Source organism: Mobula birostris, chromosome 4, assembly GCF_030028105.1.
Source record: "Mobula birostris isolate sMobBir1 chromosome 4, sMobBir1.hap1, whole genome shotgun sequence".
In the NCBI taxonomy this organism is placed as follows: Eukaryota; Metazoa; Chordata; class Chondrichthyes; order Myliobatiformes; family Myliobatidae; genus Mobula; species Mobula birostris.
Window position 1 is genome coordinate 197059266 of NC_092373.1, and position 15856 is coordinate 197075121.

At 42.8% G+C, this 15856-nt stretch overlaps 1 protein-coding gene across 1 annotated transcript in view; it reads left to right on the top strand.

The window, feature by feature from the left end:
* The window catches only part of LOC140196859 (dedicator of cytokinesis protein 2-like), a 1243024-nt gene that overhangs the window by 343064 nt on the left and 884104 nt on the right, over positions 1–15856 (top strand). Inside the window, exon 20 of the mRNA XM_072256747.1 lies at positions 13090–13179. Coding sequence (XP_072112848.1) covers positions 13090–13179 — 90 coding nt within the window. The remainder of the gene's footprint in view (positions 1–13089; positions 13180–15856) is intronic.

The window sequence follows — 15856 nt, forward strand, 5'->3', positions numbered from 1 at the left end:
TCTTTTGCCAAACTGGGATGAACAATTGTTGTAGTTCATCCATGCAACCTTTAAATGCTTGCCATTGCATATCCACTGTCAATCCTTTAAGTGTCATTTGCCAGTCTATCTTAGCTAATTGACGTAATGATTTACAGTGCCAGTGATCAAGGTTCAGTTTCTGCCGCTGTCTGCAAGGAGCTTGTATGTTCTCCCCGGATGGAGTTCCTCTGGGTGCTCCGGTTTCCTCCCACGCTCCAGAGGCGTACGGGTTAAGGCATTCGTAGGTTGTGGGCATGTTGTGTTAGTGCCAGAAGCATTCGTAAGTTGCAGGCTGCTCTCAGCATGTCCTTGGACGGTGTTGGTCCATTGATGCAATCAACGTATTTCACGCTATGTTTCAATGTACACATGACAAATAAAGTTAATGTTTAAATGTTTCCACTAAAGTTGCAGAGGCCACGTCTGCGGAGATAGAGAACCAAGGACGAGTTCCTCCCTTCATGGTGACTTAAGCTGAGGTCCACGTGACAATGGTGATTTTTCAAGCCCAACAGGCTTCCTAAGAATACCTCTTGCTTTGATGCGATTAGTCTCCAATTAGCACAAGATATTTTGCAGTCCACTCAGTTGGAAAGTTGGCATTTATTTTCGCTGCTGGAGACTCAAGGACACATTTACCTGCCCTGTGCGCCGAAGAGTGAACAGTGATGCAGCTGATGAGGCGAGACAGCCCACTAAAATGCTGATCAGCATTCTGTGAGTTAACTCCGGCATCAGCTGGAGTTGGCCAGAACTTACAAAATGGCCTCATCTGGTAGGCACTTGCTTCTGAAGCAGTTTGCAGGCAGGATTTGGCATTCTCCCCACCATCTGCCAATGTGTTTCCCTTCAAAAACAAAATAATGAATGTGAGTTTTGGAAGGTTATTGAATCCTTTACAATAGTCTAGCATGGGAGGAGATCGGGAGTTCTCATTTATTTTATCCAGAATACAATTTGCACAAATAGCTGCATTCTCTGTGATCGTAAGACAGGTATAGATATCAGACATCCCACCCTGCAAAAACTCATTTCAGGGAGGTAGCACCACCACCTCCCACAACCCCATATCCCCATATCACCCCCCCCCACCCTGGTCAACCTCCAAGGGTGTATGTAATACTTTGTTTAGTGATTTTGTCTAATCTGTAAACCAAGTTGGGTATATGCAGAAAATGTGACATTAAAATATGTACTTATATTATATTATCATGTTTATTCTATTACAACTTTAAGCAAGTCTACAGGGAGTTTGGCCTCATCACATAGGATAGCTACTCAGTAGAGTAGCTGCTTAGCAGCTAGCCAGCAAGTTTAAATAACGTTAGCTATGCTAATGAATGAAATGACACCTGTTAAACTCACCTCAATATGTCTTTTACATTTTAACCCACAACAGGCAATAGAAAAGTCACTGTTGCAAACAGTGCAGCGAGCAACACTGTCATTATTTTTGAGGTCGACTGTAAAGCCCGCCCACAGAGAAAGCTGATAGGTCTACTGAACACGAAGAGCGACCAATCAGGATGCTTCCCCTCTCCCTCTCCAAAAAATCGATTTCTGGGATATTGCATATAATTTCCAGGCGTCAGAGAGCTGCTATCAATATGCGGGAGACTCCCGGAACTTCCGGGAGAGGTGGGATGTCTGAGATATGGTAAACACAAGCAGGCTTTTCCCACTGACGTTGGGTGGAACCACAACCGGAGGCCATGGATTAAGGGTGAAAGGTGAAAAGTTTAAGGGGAACGTGAGGGAAAACTTCTTCACTCAGAGGGCCGAGAGAGTGTGGAATGAGCTGCCAGCACAAGTGGTGCATGTCAGCTTGATTTCAATGTTAAAAAGAAATTTGTATAGGTAGATGGATGGTGGGAGTATGGAGGGCAGGTCAATGGGAGCAGGCAGTTTAAATGGGTTGGTATGATTAGATGGGCTGAAGAGCCTGTTTCTGTACTGTACCTTTTTATGAATGAAGATATCTGAATCCTTTCCTTCGATGATGGCTGACCTAATTGAGTTCCTCTCACATTTTGTGTATGTTAATGAGGACCTCAAACCTTCTTGCGGTTGTGGCTGGGCGGATACCTTTAAATGCTTATCTTTACCTTTAAATCAGAGGCTTGAGTGTTTGATCCTGACCACAGCCCCAAACCTATGTCGCCTCGTGATCTTTATCACCATCAGTGGTTCTGTTTATTAGAAGAGGTTGTGCAGCGGGGTGCATTTGCGTGACTTCCATGCCATTGTCACGGGTAGCATGGTATCATAGCAGTTTGCACAGTCGCCCTCCAGAGCTGGCTGTAAGATCTGGGTTCAGTTCACAGTTTGTACATTTTCCCCGTGGCCACGTGGTGCTCCGGCTGCTCCTGTTTCAAACAACTTACAAAAGGAAAGATTTACAAAAATTGTTCCAGTGGAAGTAAGGACCATTTGGACTGTGGCGAGGCAGTGAAATGAATTCATGACGGGCAGGCGTGCACGTCTGAGCCTCAGCTGTCGTTTGTCCTCACTCCGCCCCATTGTTGACGATAGTGGAACCAAAGCAACACACGCAATATGCATGCATTCTCGTGTTTGTGATAATGAACCAAATGGTTTGGGGACACAAGAGATTCTGCAGATGCTGGAAATCTGGATCGACACAGGCACAAAGTGCTGGAGGAACTCAGGAGGCCGAGGCTTTTGGCCAAAACACTTTATTTATTGAGGTATAACACTTTTCCAGCCCTTCGAGCCACGCCACCCAGCAATCCTCCGATTTAATGCTAGCCTAATTATGGGACAATATAAAATGACCAATTAACCCACCAACCGGTACGTCTTTGGATTGTGGGAGGAAAATGGACCACCCAGAGGAAACCCACGTGGTCATGGGGAGAAAGTACAGGCTCCTGACAGGCCGCAGTGATGGGAATTGAACTCAGGTCACCTGTACTGTAAGGCATTGTGCTAACCACTATGTTACCGTACCAGGACTGGAAAAGAGGAGGGCAAAAGCCAGAATATAAAGAAAAATCTCCTCCCTCATCAATCTACCTTTATCCCCTTACCAGGGATATCACCTCCTTCCACACGAACACTGACAACATTGATTCTTCAGACTCAATGATCTCTTCCTGGGTTTTCTGGGGGACTTTTACCCAGAAACCTGGCTTCAGTTCACTGAAGAAGGCTCAAGGCCTTCTGAGCTGGGCGTGAGTGCTGATAGTGCAAACATTGGTTCCTTGCCTCCTAGCTTCTCACATGATTCCTTTTCATCCCCTTCCCCTATCCACCTATCGTCCTTCTTAACCTCCTCCTCCCCCCCCACCAACTAAACACCCTCTCACCCAGATTCATCTATTACCTGCCAGCTTGTGCTCCATCTCTCCCCTACATCTCTCCCTCCTTGAAGTGTAGAGTAACATCTGCAATTTTCCAGTCCTCCGGAACCATTTCAGAATCTAGTGATTCTTGAAAGATCGTTACTAAAGCCTCTACAATCTCTTCAGCCCCCTCTTTCAGAACTCTGGGGTGTAGCCCATTTGGTCCAGGTGACTTATCTACCTACAGAACTTTCAGTTTCCCAACCACCTTCTCCCTAGTAATGGTAACTTCACTCACTTCTGGCCCTTGATTGTCTCGAACTTCCAGCGTACTGCCAGTGTCTTCCGTAGTGAAGGCTGAGGCAAAATACTTATTCAGTTTATCCGCTGTTTCTTTGTCCCCCATTGCTACCTCTCCAGCATAATTTTCCAGTGGTCTGATATCGATTCTCACCTCTTTTACACTTTATGTATCGAAAGAAACTTTTGGTATCCTCTTTAATATTTTGGTGAGCTTATTCTGTTGGTTTTCAAAAGCTTCCAATCTTCCAACTTCCCATTAATTTTTGCTCGATTATATTCCCTCTCTTTGGCTTTTGTGTTGGCTTTGAGTTCTCTTGTTAGCCACTGTTGTGTCATCCTGCCATTAGAATACTTCTTCTTTGTACATATATGTACTTTGATAATAAATTTACTTTGAACTATTAAATTTCTTCTCTTTCACCTAAAACCTCTGCCTGTTTGTTCTTGATTCCTTGTCTCTGAAAGACACAGAAAACAAAACACATTTAACAATAAGATAATGATTCCTGATTGTTTCTGCTAAGCTACAGGGCAGTGGCAAATTCTGCAATACTGTAGTTATACTCCTTTCGAATTACTAATGCAGAACAGGATCAGAATCAGATCTATTATCACTGGCGTGTGTGTCGTGAATTTCTTTTTGTTATTTTGTCACAGCAGTACAGTGCAAAGGTATAGAATTTCTAAAAAATCCATGAAGTAATTAAGTAAATGAAAAGAAAAGGAAACACAATTTGCTCGAAAAATGAATGCAAATACAAAAAAAAATTACAAAATAAAGAAGGAGGGAAAATGAAGGAAATAATGAGTGTTAATGGGGTTTTTGGACTCTTCAGAAATCTGATGGTGGAGGAGAAGAAACTGTGCCTGAATTGTTGAGTGTAGATCTTCAATCCCTCTGGAGAAAAAGAAAATGCATACAAGGTTTTGAAGGAGTACACAGTGAGAATGAGATTCATAGCTCCTCATTACATGCTAGATCACTTCAAATGGATTGACGTGAAATGTATTAGATTCTGCACTTCAATGGAACAAACTGTGGAAGAATTTACATCCACTTGGTTATTCCTTTCATTCGGAGTTCAAAGTCAATGTATTATCAAAATACATACATGTCACCGTGTACAACCCTGAGATTCATTTCCTTGCGGGTATTCACAGTAGAACAATGAAATATAATAGAATCGATGAAGTTCAAATGTCAAAGTAAATTTATTGTGAAAGTACATATATGTCACCATATACAACCCTGAGAATCATTTTCTTGCAGGCATACTCAATAAATCTATAGAACAATCACCATAAAATCAATGAAAGACTAGGGTCTTCATTCAGAGTGCGGAAGACAACAAACTGTGCAATTACAAAAAGAAATAAATAATAATAAATAAATAAATAAGCAATAAATCTCAAGAACACGTGGCGAAGAGTTCTTAAAAGTGTTTGTTGTGGGAACATTTCAGTGATGGGGCGAGTGAGGTTGAGTGAAGTTATCCTCTGTCGTTCAAGGGCCTGATGTTTCGGCAGTAGTAACAGTTCCTGAACCTGCTGGTATGGGTCCTGAAGCTCCTGTAAGTTGTTCCTGATGGCAGCAGCGAGAAGAGAGCATGAACTGGGTGGACACAAACTGCATACAGGCGAAGGCTAACAAACAACCAATATATAGGAGACAAACTGTGTAAATACAGTACAATAAATAAATAATAGATTGATCGATAAATAAATAATATTGAGAACGTGGGCTGTGGAGTCCTTGAAAATGAGTTTGTAGGTTGTGGAATCAGTTGGGGTGAGTGAAGTTATCTACCATGGTTCAGGAGTCTGGTGGTTTAAGGGTAATAACTGTTATTGGATTATGAGAAAGAATCATCTCAGACAGCAGTGCTCAGCTCTGTTCATTTCTCTGTGAGCATTTCTAGGAAACAATGTTGGCTAATTTCACCACATCACCTGCCAGTTTGAAGACAGGAGGGGACAGATATAAAATTGATCCGAGGAGCACGCTTTTTTTCCCACATAGGGTGGTGGATGTATGAAATGAGCCATCAGGGGAATCTGTAGTAGCGGGTACAATTGCAACATTGATAAGACATTTGGATATGTATATGTACAGGAAAAGTTTAGATAGATATGGGCTAAGTGCTGGCAGAAGGGATTAGCCCTGTCCATTCGCTCATGGCCAGCATGGCCAAGTGTGGGCTGCATAACTCTCTGAGTCTATGACCATCTTATAGAACAGCTGTGCATTGGTATCAAAGATGCCCAGAAAACTAAACACACTTAACAATAAGATAATGATTGCTGAATGTTTCTGCTAAGCTCCAGGGCAGTGTCAAATTCTGCTGTAATTATGATGTTGAAATAAATCCGAGGATTCGCGGGACCCTGTCGCCAGTGGCTTAACCTGAGATCATCGGGTGTTTCAGGTCTTTCAAGGTCAGACACTCTCGCCCAGGTGACCCAGCCAGGGTCGGTCAGGCCCCGGCTTGTCTCCCAGCAGCACTGGTCCTCGGGTCACATCCATAGCCATCAGGAAGCTCACTCAGCAGCCTCTCTGCTGGTCCCGATGGTTCTTTTCTTTGCAGCCCCCATAATGCCAAGCAGAGAGTAGGTTCTGCAGAATGAGCAGCCAGCAAAACCTCTACAGCCCACCTCTATAGGCTCGCATTCTGCCCTACACCCTTGTCTCTGGCACTGCTCTACCAGCCTCTGGTGTTTGCTTTCTTATACTCAACTGCCTCTTCAATTCGGATTTCCCAAGGTTTATACTCATTATGAATTATTAATGCCAAGAAGGATCAGAACCAGTATTATTATCATTGACATATGAGTTGTAACTTTCATTATTTTGTGGCAGCATTACAATGCAAAGATATAAAATTACTAAAAATTACAGAAGTGGTTAAATAACTTGAAAGGAAAGTTTTTACCAATTGTTACAAAATGAAAAAAAAATAATGAGATAGTGTTTGCAGTTTAAGGAACTCTTTAGAAATCTTATAGTGGAGATAAAGAAACTGTTCTTGAATAGTTGGGTTTGGATCTTCAATCTCTCTGAAGGCCTCCAAATTATTTCTGTGTGACCCAATGTATATTTGGGAGTGACACAGTTGCATAGTGGTTAGCACAACGCTCTACAATACCAGCGACCTGGGTTCATTCCCCCCTTCCCCCCCCCCCATTACCTGTAAGGAGTTTATACATTCACCCCAATGAACTTGTAGGGTTTCTCCCACAGTTCGAAGATGTACCGTTAATTACTATTTGTAAATTGTCCCGTGATTAGGCTAGGGTTAATCACCCGAGGCTGGGCATGGCTCGAAGGGCCAGAAGGGCCTACTCCATTGTGTATCTCAATAAATAAATAAATGTTCTTTGTGATAATGATCGTGAACACGATCGTAACATGACCGTGGTGGGTCTCATCAGCAAGAATGATGAGTCAGCAAACAGAGAGGAGGTGCAGCAGCTAAGAGACTGGTGCAGAGCCAACAACCTGTCTCTGAATGTGAACACAACCAAAGAGAAGGTTATTGACTTCAGGAGGACACGGAACAACCACTCTCTGCTGAACATCGACGACTCCTCCGCAGAGATCGTTAAGAGCACCAAATTTCTTGGTGTTCACCTGGCAGAGAATCTCACCTGGTCCCTCAACACCAGCTCCATAACAAAGAAAGCCCAGTGGCGTCTCTACTTCCTGCGAAGTCTGAGAAAAGTCCATCTCCCACCCCCCCATCCTCACCACATTCTACAGAGGTTGTATTGAGAGCATCCTGAGCAGCTGCATCCCTGCCTGGTTCGGAAATTGCACCATCTCGGATCTCAAGACCCTGAAATGGATAGTGAGGTCAGCTGAGAAGATCATCGGGGTCTCTCTTCCTGCCATTAGAGACATTTCATAGTCATAGTCATAGTCATACTTTATTAATCCCGGGGGAAATTTACACCACACCCTGCATCCGTAAAGCATTATCAAGGACCCCACGCACCCCTCATACAAACTCTTCTCCCTCCTCCCATCTGGCAAAAGGCACCGAAGTATTCGGGCTCTCACGACCAGGCCATATAACAGTTTCTTCCCCCAAACCATCAGACTCCTCAATACGCAGAGCCTGGACTGACACCAACCTACTGCCCTCTACTGTGCAAATTGTCTTGTTTATTATTTATTGTAATGCCTGCACTGTTTTGTGCACTTTATACAGTCCTGGGTAGGTCTGTAGTCTAGTGTAGTTTTGTGTTGTTTTACGTAGTTCAGTGTAGTTTTTGTATTGTTCATGTAGCACCATGGTCCTGAAAAACATTGTCTCGTTTTTACTGTGTACTGTACCAGCAGTTATAGTCGAAATGACGATAAAAAGTGACTTGACTTGAGTTGACTTGATTAATGCCTATGTAGAAAAGCATTAACTAGGAGCTCTCAGAAGAAACATTTCAGTGTTATTTGCAGTACTGAATTCTTTCATTCCAGCTAAGAGGATGACAGCGATGAAATTCAGATTTTTTTGTCCCATTTGTAATTTCCATCAACTTAATTAGAATTCAGTACTTACAGCATAATCCAAAATGATTCACTGGTAAATGATAACCTGCAGTGTTTTGAATTGCTATTGGACAGACAGTATTAATAGAGAGACTGTAATGCCACAATCTAATTAATTTTAGGGACATTAGTGGAGAAAGGAACCAGCCATTCTTCATTGATAGACCAAATGTCTTTGGTCTAAATGACTCACTCTTAGCATTCAAAGGTCTTTTTTCTATGTCTGCATCAATTCTTCACAGGATAATTATGGGTGAGATATGCTCCTCTTCCTTGTATGTACCTTTCAGTGAGCCATAACTCATCCAAACCACTAGCTGTGTTCAATTCTGTACCAAGCCTACCAACACTGTATTTGTTAGCGTCATAGATTCATAAAGCACAGAAACAGCCCATTGGCCCATCTAGTCTGTGCTGAGCTGTTCTGACTAATGCATTGACCTTCACTTGAACTATAGCATAACTATAACCCGGGTTCAATGCCTGCCACTGTCTGTAAGGAGTTTGTACATTTGCTCCCGGACCACATGCATTGCCTCAAGAGGCTCAGGTTTCTTACCATATTCAAAAGACATATTGATTTATACTCTAGGTTAATTTGTCATTCATTCAACTTGTGCCATGGTATGAGTGATCATAATTTTGACCATGATTGTTCATAACAAATATTTCTACAGAAGTGGTTTGCCATTGCCGCCTTCTGGGCAGTGCCTTTACAAGATGGGTGACCTCAGCCATCATCAATACTCTTCAGAGATAGTCTGCCTGGTGTCAGTGGTCACATAACCAGGACTTGTGATCTGCAGTAACTGCTCATACTACCATCTGCCCCCATGGCTTCATGTGACCCTGATTGGGTGGCTAAGCGAGTGCTACACCTTGCCTAAGGGTGACCCCCAGTCTAGCGGAGGAGAACGAGCGCCTTACACCTCCTTTGGTAGAGACGTATCTCCACCCCGCCACCCTGGATAATTGATCACTTAGGTGTATTTGGGACTTTAGGCCTGTTGGGCCGGAAGAGCCAGTTACTGTACTGTATGTATGAAAATTTTTGTAAGTGAACTGGCATCCACTGTTTCCTCTGGCACCTCATTCCACACTCAAACCATTCTCTGAGTGAAGTTCCCCCTAAACCATAATGACCTCAAGTCCTCACCTAACCTCAGCAGAAAAGATTAGAATTAGATCTTGCTGAACTCCTCCAGCATTTTGTGTGTTTTACTCTGGATTCCAAATATCTGCAGAATCTCTCGTGTTTACCATAATGGCATGTGGGTAGGTGAGTTAATTGGCCTGGTATGTAGGTGAGTGGTAGAACTTGGGGGGAGTTTATGATAATATAGGAAAAATAAATCAGTAAATAATAATAAAAATAATGACTGTCAGATTAGCGTAAATGAGAGCTTGCTGGTCAATGAGAACTCGGAGGGCCAAAACTCCTGTTATAGTGCTCTGTATCTTTGGAATAAGTTGCTTCCTTTCATAAGTTTGTTGGTTCTGTATCAGGTTGCCCTCTCCCCCTGTAATTGGAAGTAGGGGAATACGTTGGGTCTCAGGGTTGCAATTCTCTTGCTGCTAATGGCCTATGTGGACTGGTGCATAGCCAGTTTGCAGCTGCTGCCCATGCACTGAGCCCACTCCCCTTCACACTGTGTACCAGGCATCAGGGAGTGGGTGTAGGTGTCACTCCACCAGGTTCAGAAACGTTTAGGGTTAACTGTCAGGCTCCTGAGCCAGTGTAGATAATGTCGCTCCCCTCAACGCTGACCTGATTCCACAAACTATGGACTCGCTTCCGAGAAAACTTCAACTCCTGTCCTCAGTGTTATGTATGTATGTGTGTATGTACAGTATGTATGTGTGTATATATGCATTTATACATTTGTATTTGCTTTTGCACATTGATTGTCAGTCTTTGTGTGTAGTTTTTCATTGATTCTGTTGTATTTCTTTGTTCTACTGTGAATGAATCTCAGGGTAATATATAGTGACTTAACGTAAGGCCAGTGATGTTGTGGGGATGGAACTGGACTCTCTGACGGTGGTGTCTGAAAAGAGGATGCTGTCTAAGTTGCATGCCATCTTGGACAATGTCTCCCATCCACTACATAATGTACTGGGTGGGCACAGGAGTGCATTCAGCCAGAGACTCACTCCACCGAGATGCAACACAGAGCGTCATAGGAAGTCATTCCTGCCTGTGGCCATGAAACTTTACAACTCCTCCCTTGGAGGGTCAGACACCCTGAGCCGATAGGCTGGTCCTGGACTTATTTCATAATTTACTGCAATAATTTACATATTACTATTTAACTATTTATAGTTATATTACTATTTATTATTTATGGTGCAACTGTAACAAAAACCAATTTCCCCTGCAATCAATAAAGTATGACTATGACTTTGTACTTTCATAATAAATTTACTGTGAACATTGAACGGCAAGCAGTCCAAATGGATGGTGTGTGCAGGATGAAGCTGGGATCTTGACTCACTCATGCTCTCAGACTTACTACCTTCACCTGCCTACCATCCCACGTCAGAGACAATAACTCCACCTATCCTGCAGCCCAACTCTTATAAGGCTCGGAACTCATCCTGTCAACCAGCTAATGTTACTTACAAACACTTAGTGGCCACATGACTAGTGACCTGTACACCTGTCCCTTATTGCAAATATCAAGTCAGCCAATCCTGTGGCAGCAACTCAATGAGGAAGAAATGTGGTCTAAGTGACTTTGATTGTGGAATAGTTGTTGGTGCCAGATGGGTTCAAAGTTCAAAGTAAATTCATTATTGAAGTACAGATATGTCATCATGTACAACCCTGAGATTCATTTTCTTGTGGGCATACTCAATAATTCCATAATAGAATAATAACCATTACAGAATCAATGATAGACTGCACCAACTTGAGCATTCAACCAGTGTGCAAAAGAAAACAAACTATGCAAATACACAAATAAAGAAATGATAATAATAAATAAAAAAACAATAAATACCAAGGACATGAGACGAAAGTCCTTGAAAGTGAGCTGTAGGTTGTGGGAACATCTCAATGATGGGGCAAGTGAAGTTATCTCCTTTGGTTCAGGAGTCTGATGACTGATGGTTTGAATATCTCAGAAACTTGATCCTCCGGCATTTTCATGTACAACAGTCTCTAGAGTTTACAGAGAATGGTGCAAAAAAAAACGTCCAGTGAGTGGCAGTCCTGTGGGCAAAAACATCTTTTTAATGAGGGAGGTCAGAGGAGAAGGTCCAGACTGGTTCAAGTTGACAGGAAAGTGACAGTCACTCAAATAATCACATGCTACAACAGTGGTGTGCAGAAGGGCGTCGCTGAATGCACAAAATGTAGAAGCTTGAAGTGGAAGGGCAAGAACAGAAGACAATGAACATACTCTCAGTGTCCACTTTATTAGGCTGTACCACCATTGTAAGGTTGCATGGTTGCACCTCCAGACTCACTGGCTCCAATCACCTCAGTTAGTTCAGTTCCCCAACCTTCTTGCACAAGTAGTCCAACCAGTGTTTGCATCCCCCTCCAGGTTTCACCTATCGCCTTGTGTTCACTCTCCCCACCCCCACCCCCCTTTTTGAATCAATTCCTCAGCCTTTCGTTTCTCCAGTCCTGCCGAAGGGTTTCGGCCTGAAATGTCGACTGTACTCTTTTCCATAGATGCTGCCTGGCCTGCTGAGTTCCTCCAGCATTTTGTGTGTGTTGCTCCAATTTTCACCATCTGCGGGTTTTCTCTTGTTTCAATTTAAACCTCTCCCTCTTATTGGGGGCTTTCTTTACGACCCTATTCACCTGTGACGCCACTTTCGAGGAGTTGTGTTCACAGGTAGAAATTGATTATCGAGATTAGACGATTATACTGTAGCACAATTTCAGTCTATTCGAAACTAATTCCCCAATGGTGGCTCAGCTTTGAAATTACACTGACAGATGATCTTTGTTAGATCTTGGAGGAGGTTAAAGAGCTTGGCACAACATTGTGGGCTGAAGGGCCTGTGCTGATCTGTAGATCATAAGATATAGGAGCAGAAGTAGGCCAATCAGCCCATCGAGTCTGCTCTGCCGTTCAATCATGGGCTGATCCAATTCTTCCAGTCATCCCCACTCCCCTGCTTTCTCCCCCATACCCTTTGATGCCCTGGCTAATCAAGAACCTATCTATCTCTGCCTTAAATGCATTCAATGACTTCGCCTCCACAGCCGCTCGTGGCAACAAGTTCCACAGATTTACCACCCTCTGACTAAAGTAATTTCTCCGCACCTCTGTTCTAAATGGACTTCCTTCAATCCTGAAGTGTGCTCTCTTGGCCTGGACTCCCCTACCATGGGAATTAACTTTGCCATACCTATTCTGTTCAGGCCTTTTAACATTCGGAATGTTTCTATGAGATCTCCTCCTCATTCTCCTGAACTCCAGGGAATACAGCCCGAGCTGCCAGGCGTTCCTCATACGGTAGCCCTTCCATTCCTAGAGATTTGGAAAAATGTTCATTGTTTGGCATTGAGTCTTCCACAGAGTTGGTGATTATGCCAAGAAATTCAAGGCAATCTTTGCATAATATCTAGTTCAAATTCCATTCAGTAATGTCCCCTGCCTCTGTCCCTCCAAAAAAATACCCATGTGACTCCTGTTTATAATCTCAAAAGAAAAGATACATTATTGTGAATATACTTTTGTAGATTTGTAAAATAGTATTTTTCATAATGTATGTGGATTCTTTTTGCCTGGGTTTTGTGAATCATTAAATCTAGAGCAGGGGTTCCCAGCCTTTTTTATGCCATGGACTCCTACCATTAACCTAGAGGTCCGTGGACCCCATTTTGGGAACCTCTGATCTAGAGGTTACTATGAAAAACATCTCTCTGAACCCATGTCTCTCTTGTGTCTCCAGTTCCTGCAGGATACACTGGATGCTCTTTTCAGCATCATGATGGAGTTTTCGGATGACAACACGTACGACAAGCTAGTGTTTGATGCTCTGGTAAGATCTCAGTTCCCCGTGTTTACTGTCAGTCTACATTTTCTGTCAACAGCCTGGTGGTCATAGCTTGGATTCTACGTACAAACGATTGTAGATTCCTTCATGATGGGAGTGGGACAGTCCATGCTCAGAGTGTGTGGGATCCTTCATGATGTTATTGGCCCTTTTCTGGCTTCTCTCTGTATGCACTGTACGTCCTTGCTTGAGGCTGGGCTGGTGCCAGTGATGCGTTAGGCAGTTTTGACTACTGTTGTAGAGCATTCCTGTCTGGCACAGTGCAGTTTCTGCATCTTGCAGCGATGCTCTCTACCGTGCATATGTAAAATGGCGGACTATACATCGATGTGTATAGACCAGCTTCATGGAACTTTGAGAGATGGCCAACGATAACTAAGTAGAGTTTACCCTCTGTTTTGTGATTTGTTTTCCTTCAGTTTGCCCAAAATTAACGTTAAAGCAAGCAGCATTTTAAGAACAGATTATGTTTTGTGTAACATAAGTTTCCCTGGATTTCGGCAAGGATAATGTGGTTAAAAAATTTAAAAGATTAGCTTTATTTGACACATGTATATCAATGTTCTTGTTCCTCAGATAAACTAAAGCCCTATGAGAGCTTACATAAGCTACACTGTTGTGCAGGAGAAACTCAGCAGGTCAGGCAGAGTCAATGGAGGAAAATAAACATATTTGGGTGGAGATCCTTCATCAGCATGACGAGTTCCTCCAGTATTTTGTGTGTGTTGCTCAAGATTTCCAACATCTGCAGAATCTCTTGCTTATCTTGGTTGCAGAGTTTTGAGGAAGGCTGCTGTCCTTTGTTGCAGAGACTCAACAGGCTGGAATGATTTTTCCCTGAAGCACAGGAGGCTGAGGTGTGACATCACTGAGGCTTATAAACTCGTGAGGCAGGGGTAGATAATGTGAATAGATACAGACATTTTCCTGGAGTTGAGGAGCTTAAATCTTATAGTGCATAGATTTAAGGTGAGTGAGGGAAACTTTAAAGGGGACCTGAGGGCCAACTTATTTACACAAAATGTTGTGGGTTGAGCTGCCAGAGGAAGTGGTGGAAGTGGTGGGGGGGGCAATGATAACATTTAAAAGACAATTACATGGTTAGGGAAAAGGTACGAGTCAAACGTTCACAAATGATATTGGTACTGGTTTATTATTGCCACATGTACAAAGATACAGTGAAATATTTGTCTTGCATGCTGTTCATCCGGATTCAATCATTGCACAATATATTGTGTTAATATAAGGTAAAACAATCTTTTTATAGGCATCCGTTAGTCTCGTGAGACCATGGATTTGCACCTTGGAAGTTTTCCAGGGCGCATGGTTGTATGGAAGACCGGCACTTGCCCATGCTGCAAGTCTCCCCTCTCCACACCACTGATGTCCAAGGGAAGGGCACTAGGGCCAATACAGCTTGGCACCGGTGTTGTCGCAGAGCAATGTGTGGTTAAGTGCCTTGTTCAAGGACACAACACGCTACCTCAGCCAAGGCTCGAACTAGCGACCTTCAGATCACTAGACCAACACCTTAACCACTTGGCCACATGCCAACACAAACAATAACAATGTAGAATAGAGTGTAAAAGCTACTGAAAAAATGCATTGAAGGATGCAGATAAAGTGCAGGATCATAATGACGTTGATTGTGAGGCCAAGGGTCCATCTTGTCATACAAGTGGTCGATCCAAGTGTCTGATAACAGTGGGATGGAAACTGTGCTTGAATCAGGTGGTACCTTTTCTCTGGCAATTCTATCATCTGCCCGACAGGAGAAAGGAAAAGAGAGAATGTCTGGGGTGGGTAGGGGTCTTAGATTATGCTGACAGCATTACTTGGACAATTGTGGAGGCTAAGTCATTGGGCATATTTAAAGTAGAGATTGATAAGTTCTTGACTGGTGAAGGTGTGAAAGGTTATGGGGAGAAGGCATGAGAATGAGGTTGAGAGGAATAATAGATCAACCATGATCAAGTGATGGAGAAGACTGGATGGGCCGAGTGGCCTAATTCTACTCCTATGTCTTATGGAGGTTTGGGACCAGCTCAGCATGGAACTTGGTTGGCATGGTCAGGCTGTTTTTGTTTTGGATAACCCTATGATTCTGGAACATAGAAATACTTTTAACAGCTCTGGGAGGCATTGAATCGGAGAAATTTTACTGCAAATTAGGAGGCCTTTCAGCCCATTGTATTCATGCCAGCACACCTAATGACCACCTCCAGCATTGTCTGTAGCCATGCAAGTAGTGTTTTACTGCAGTGGGGGTTACTTCCTCTATCAGACTCTTGTCAGGAAATTTTTGATGCCTTCAACATCAGGCTTAAGTTATTTATCATCATCTCCTTTCCCTTTCTTTTACCAATTAATTTAAATGCAATTGTCTTTAATTCTCTTGAATATAATTTTTTTTGAATTCCTTGAAATACTGCCTAGCGCCTCCCCTGACAGCCATCCTCTCTCATTTATATTCAGCTTGCTCGTGGGTGGATTGACACTATGATTAAAATATTTTTTCTCTCTCAGTTCTATTAATCAAATTGTGCTGTTATCATTTCTACATTCAAAGGAATAATTTTTAAAGACATGTTTTAAATAATAAAGGGAAAAATGAAAAAAAAAACAAGTAACAAATTTATTTCTCAGGATTTTATTCCCTAGA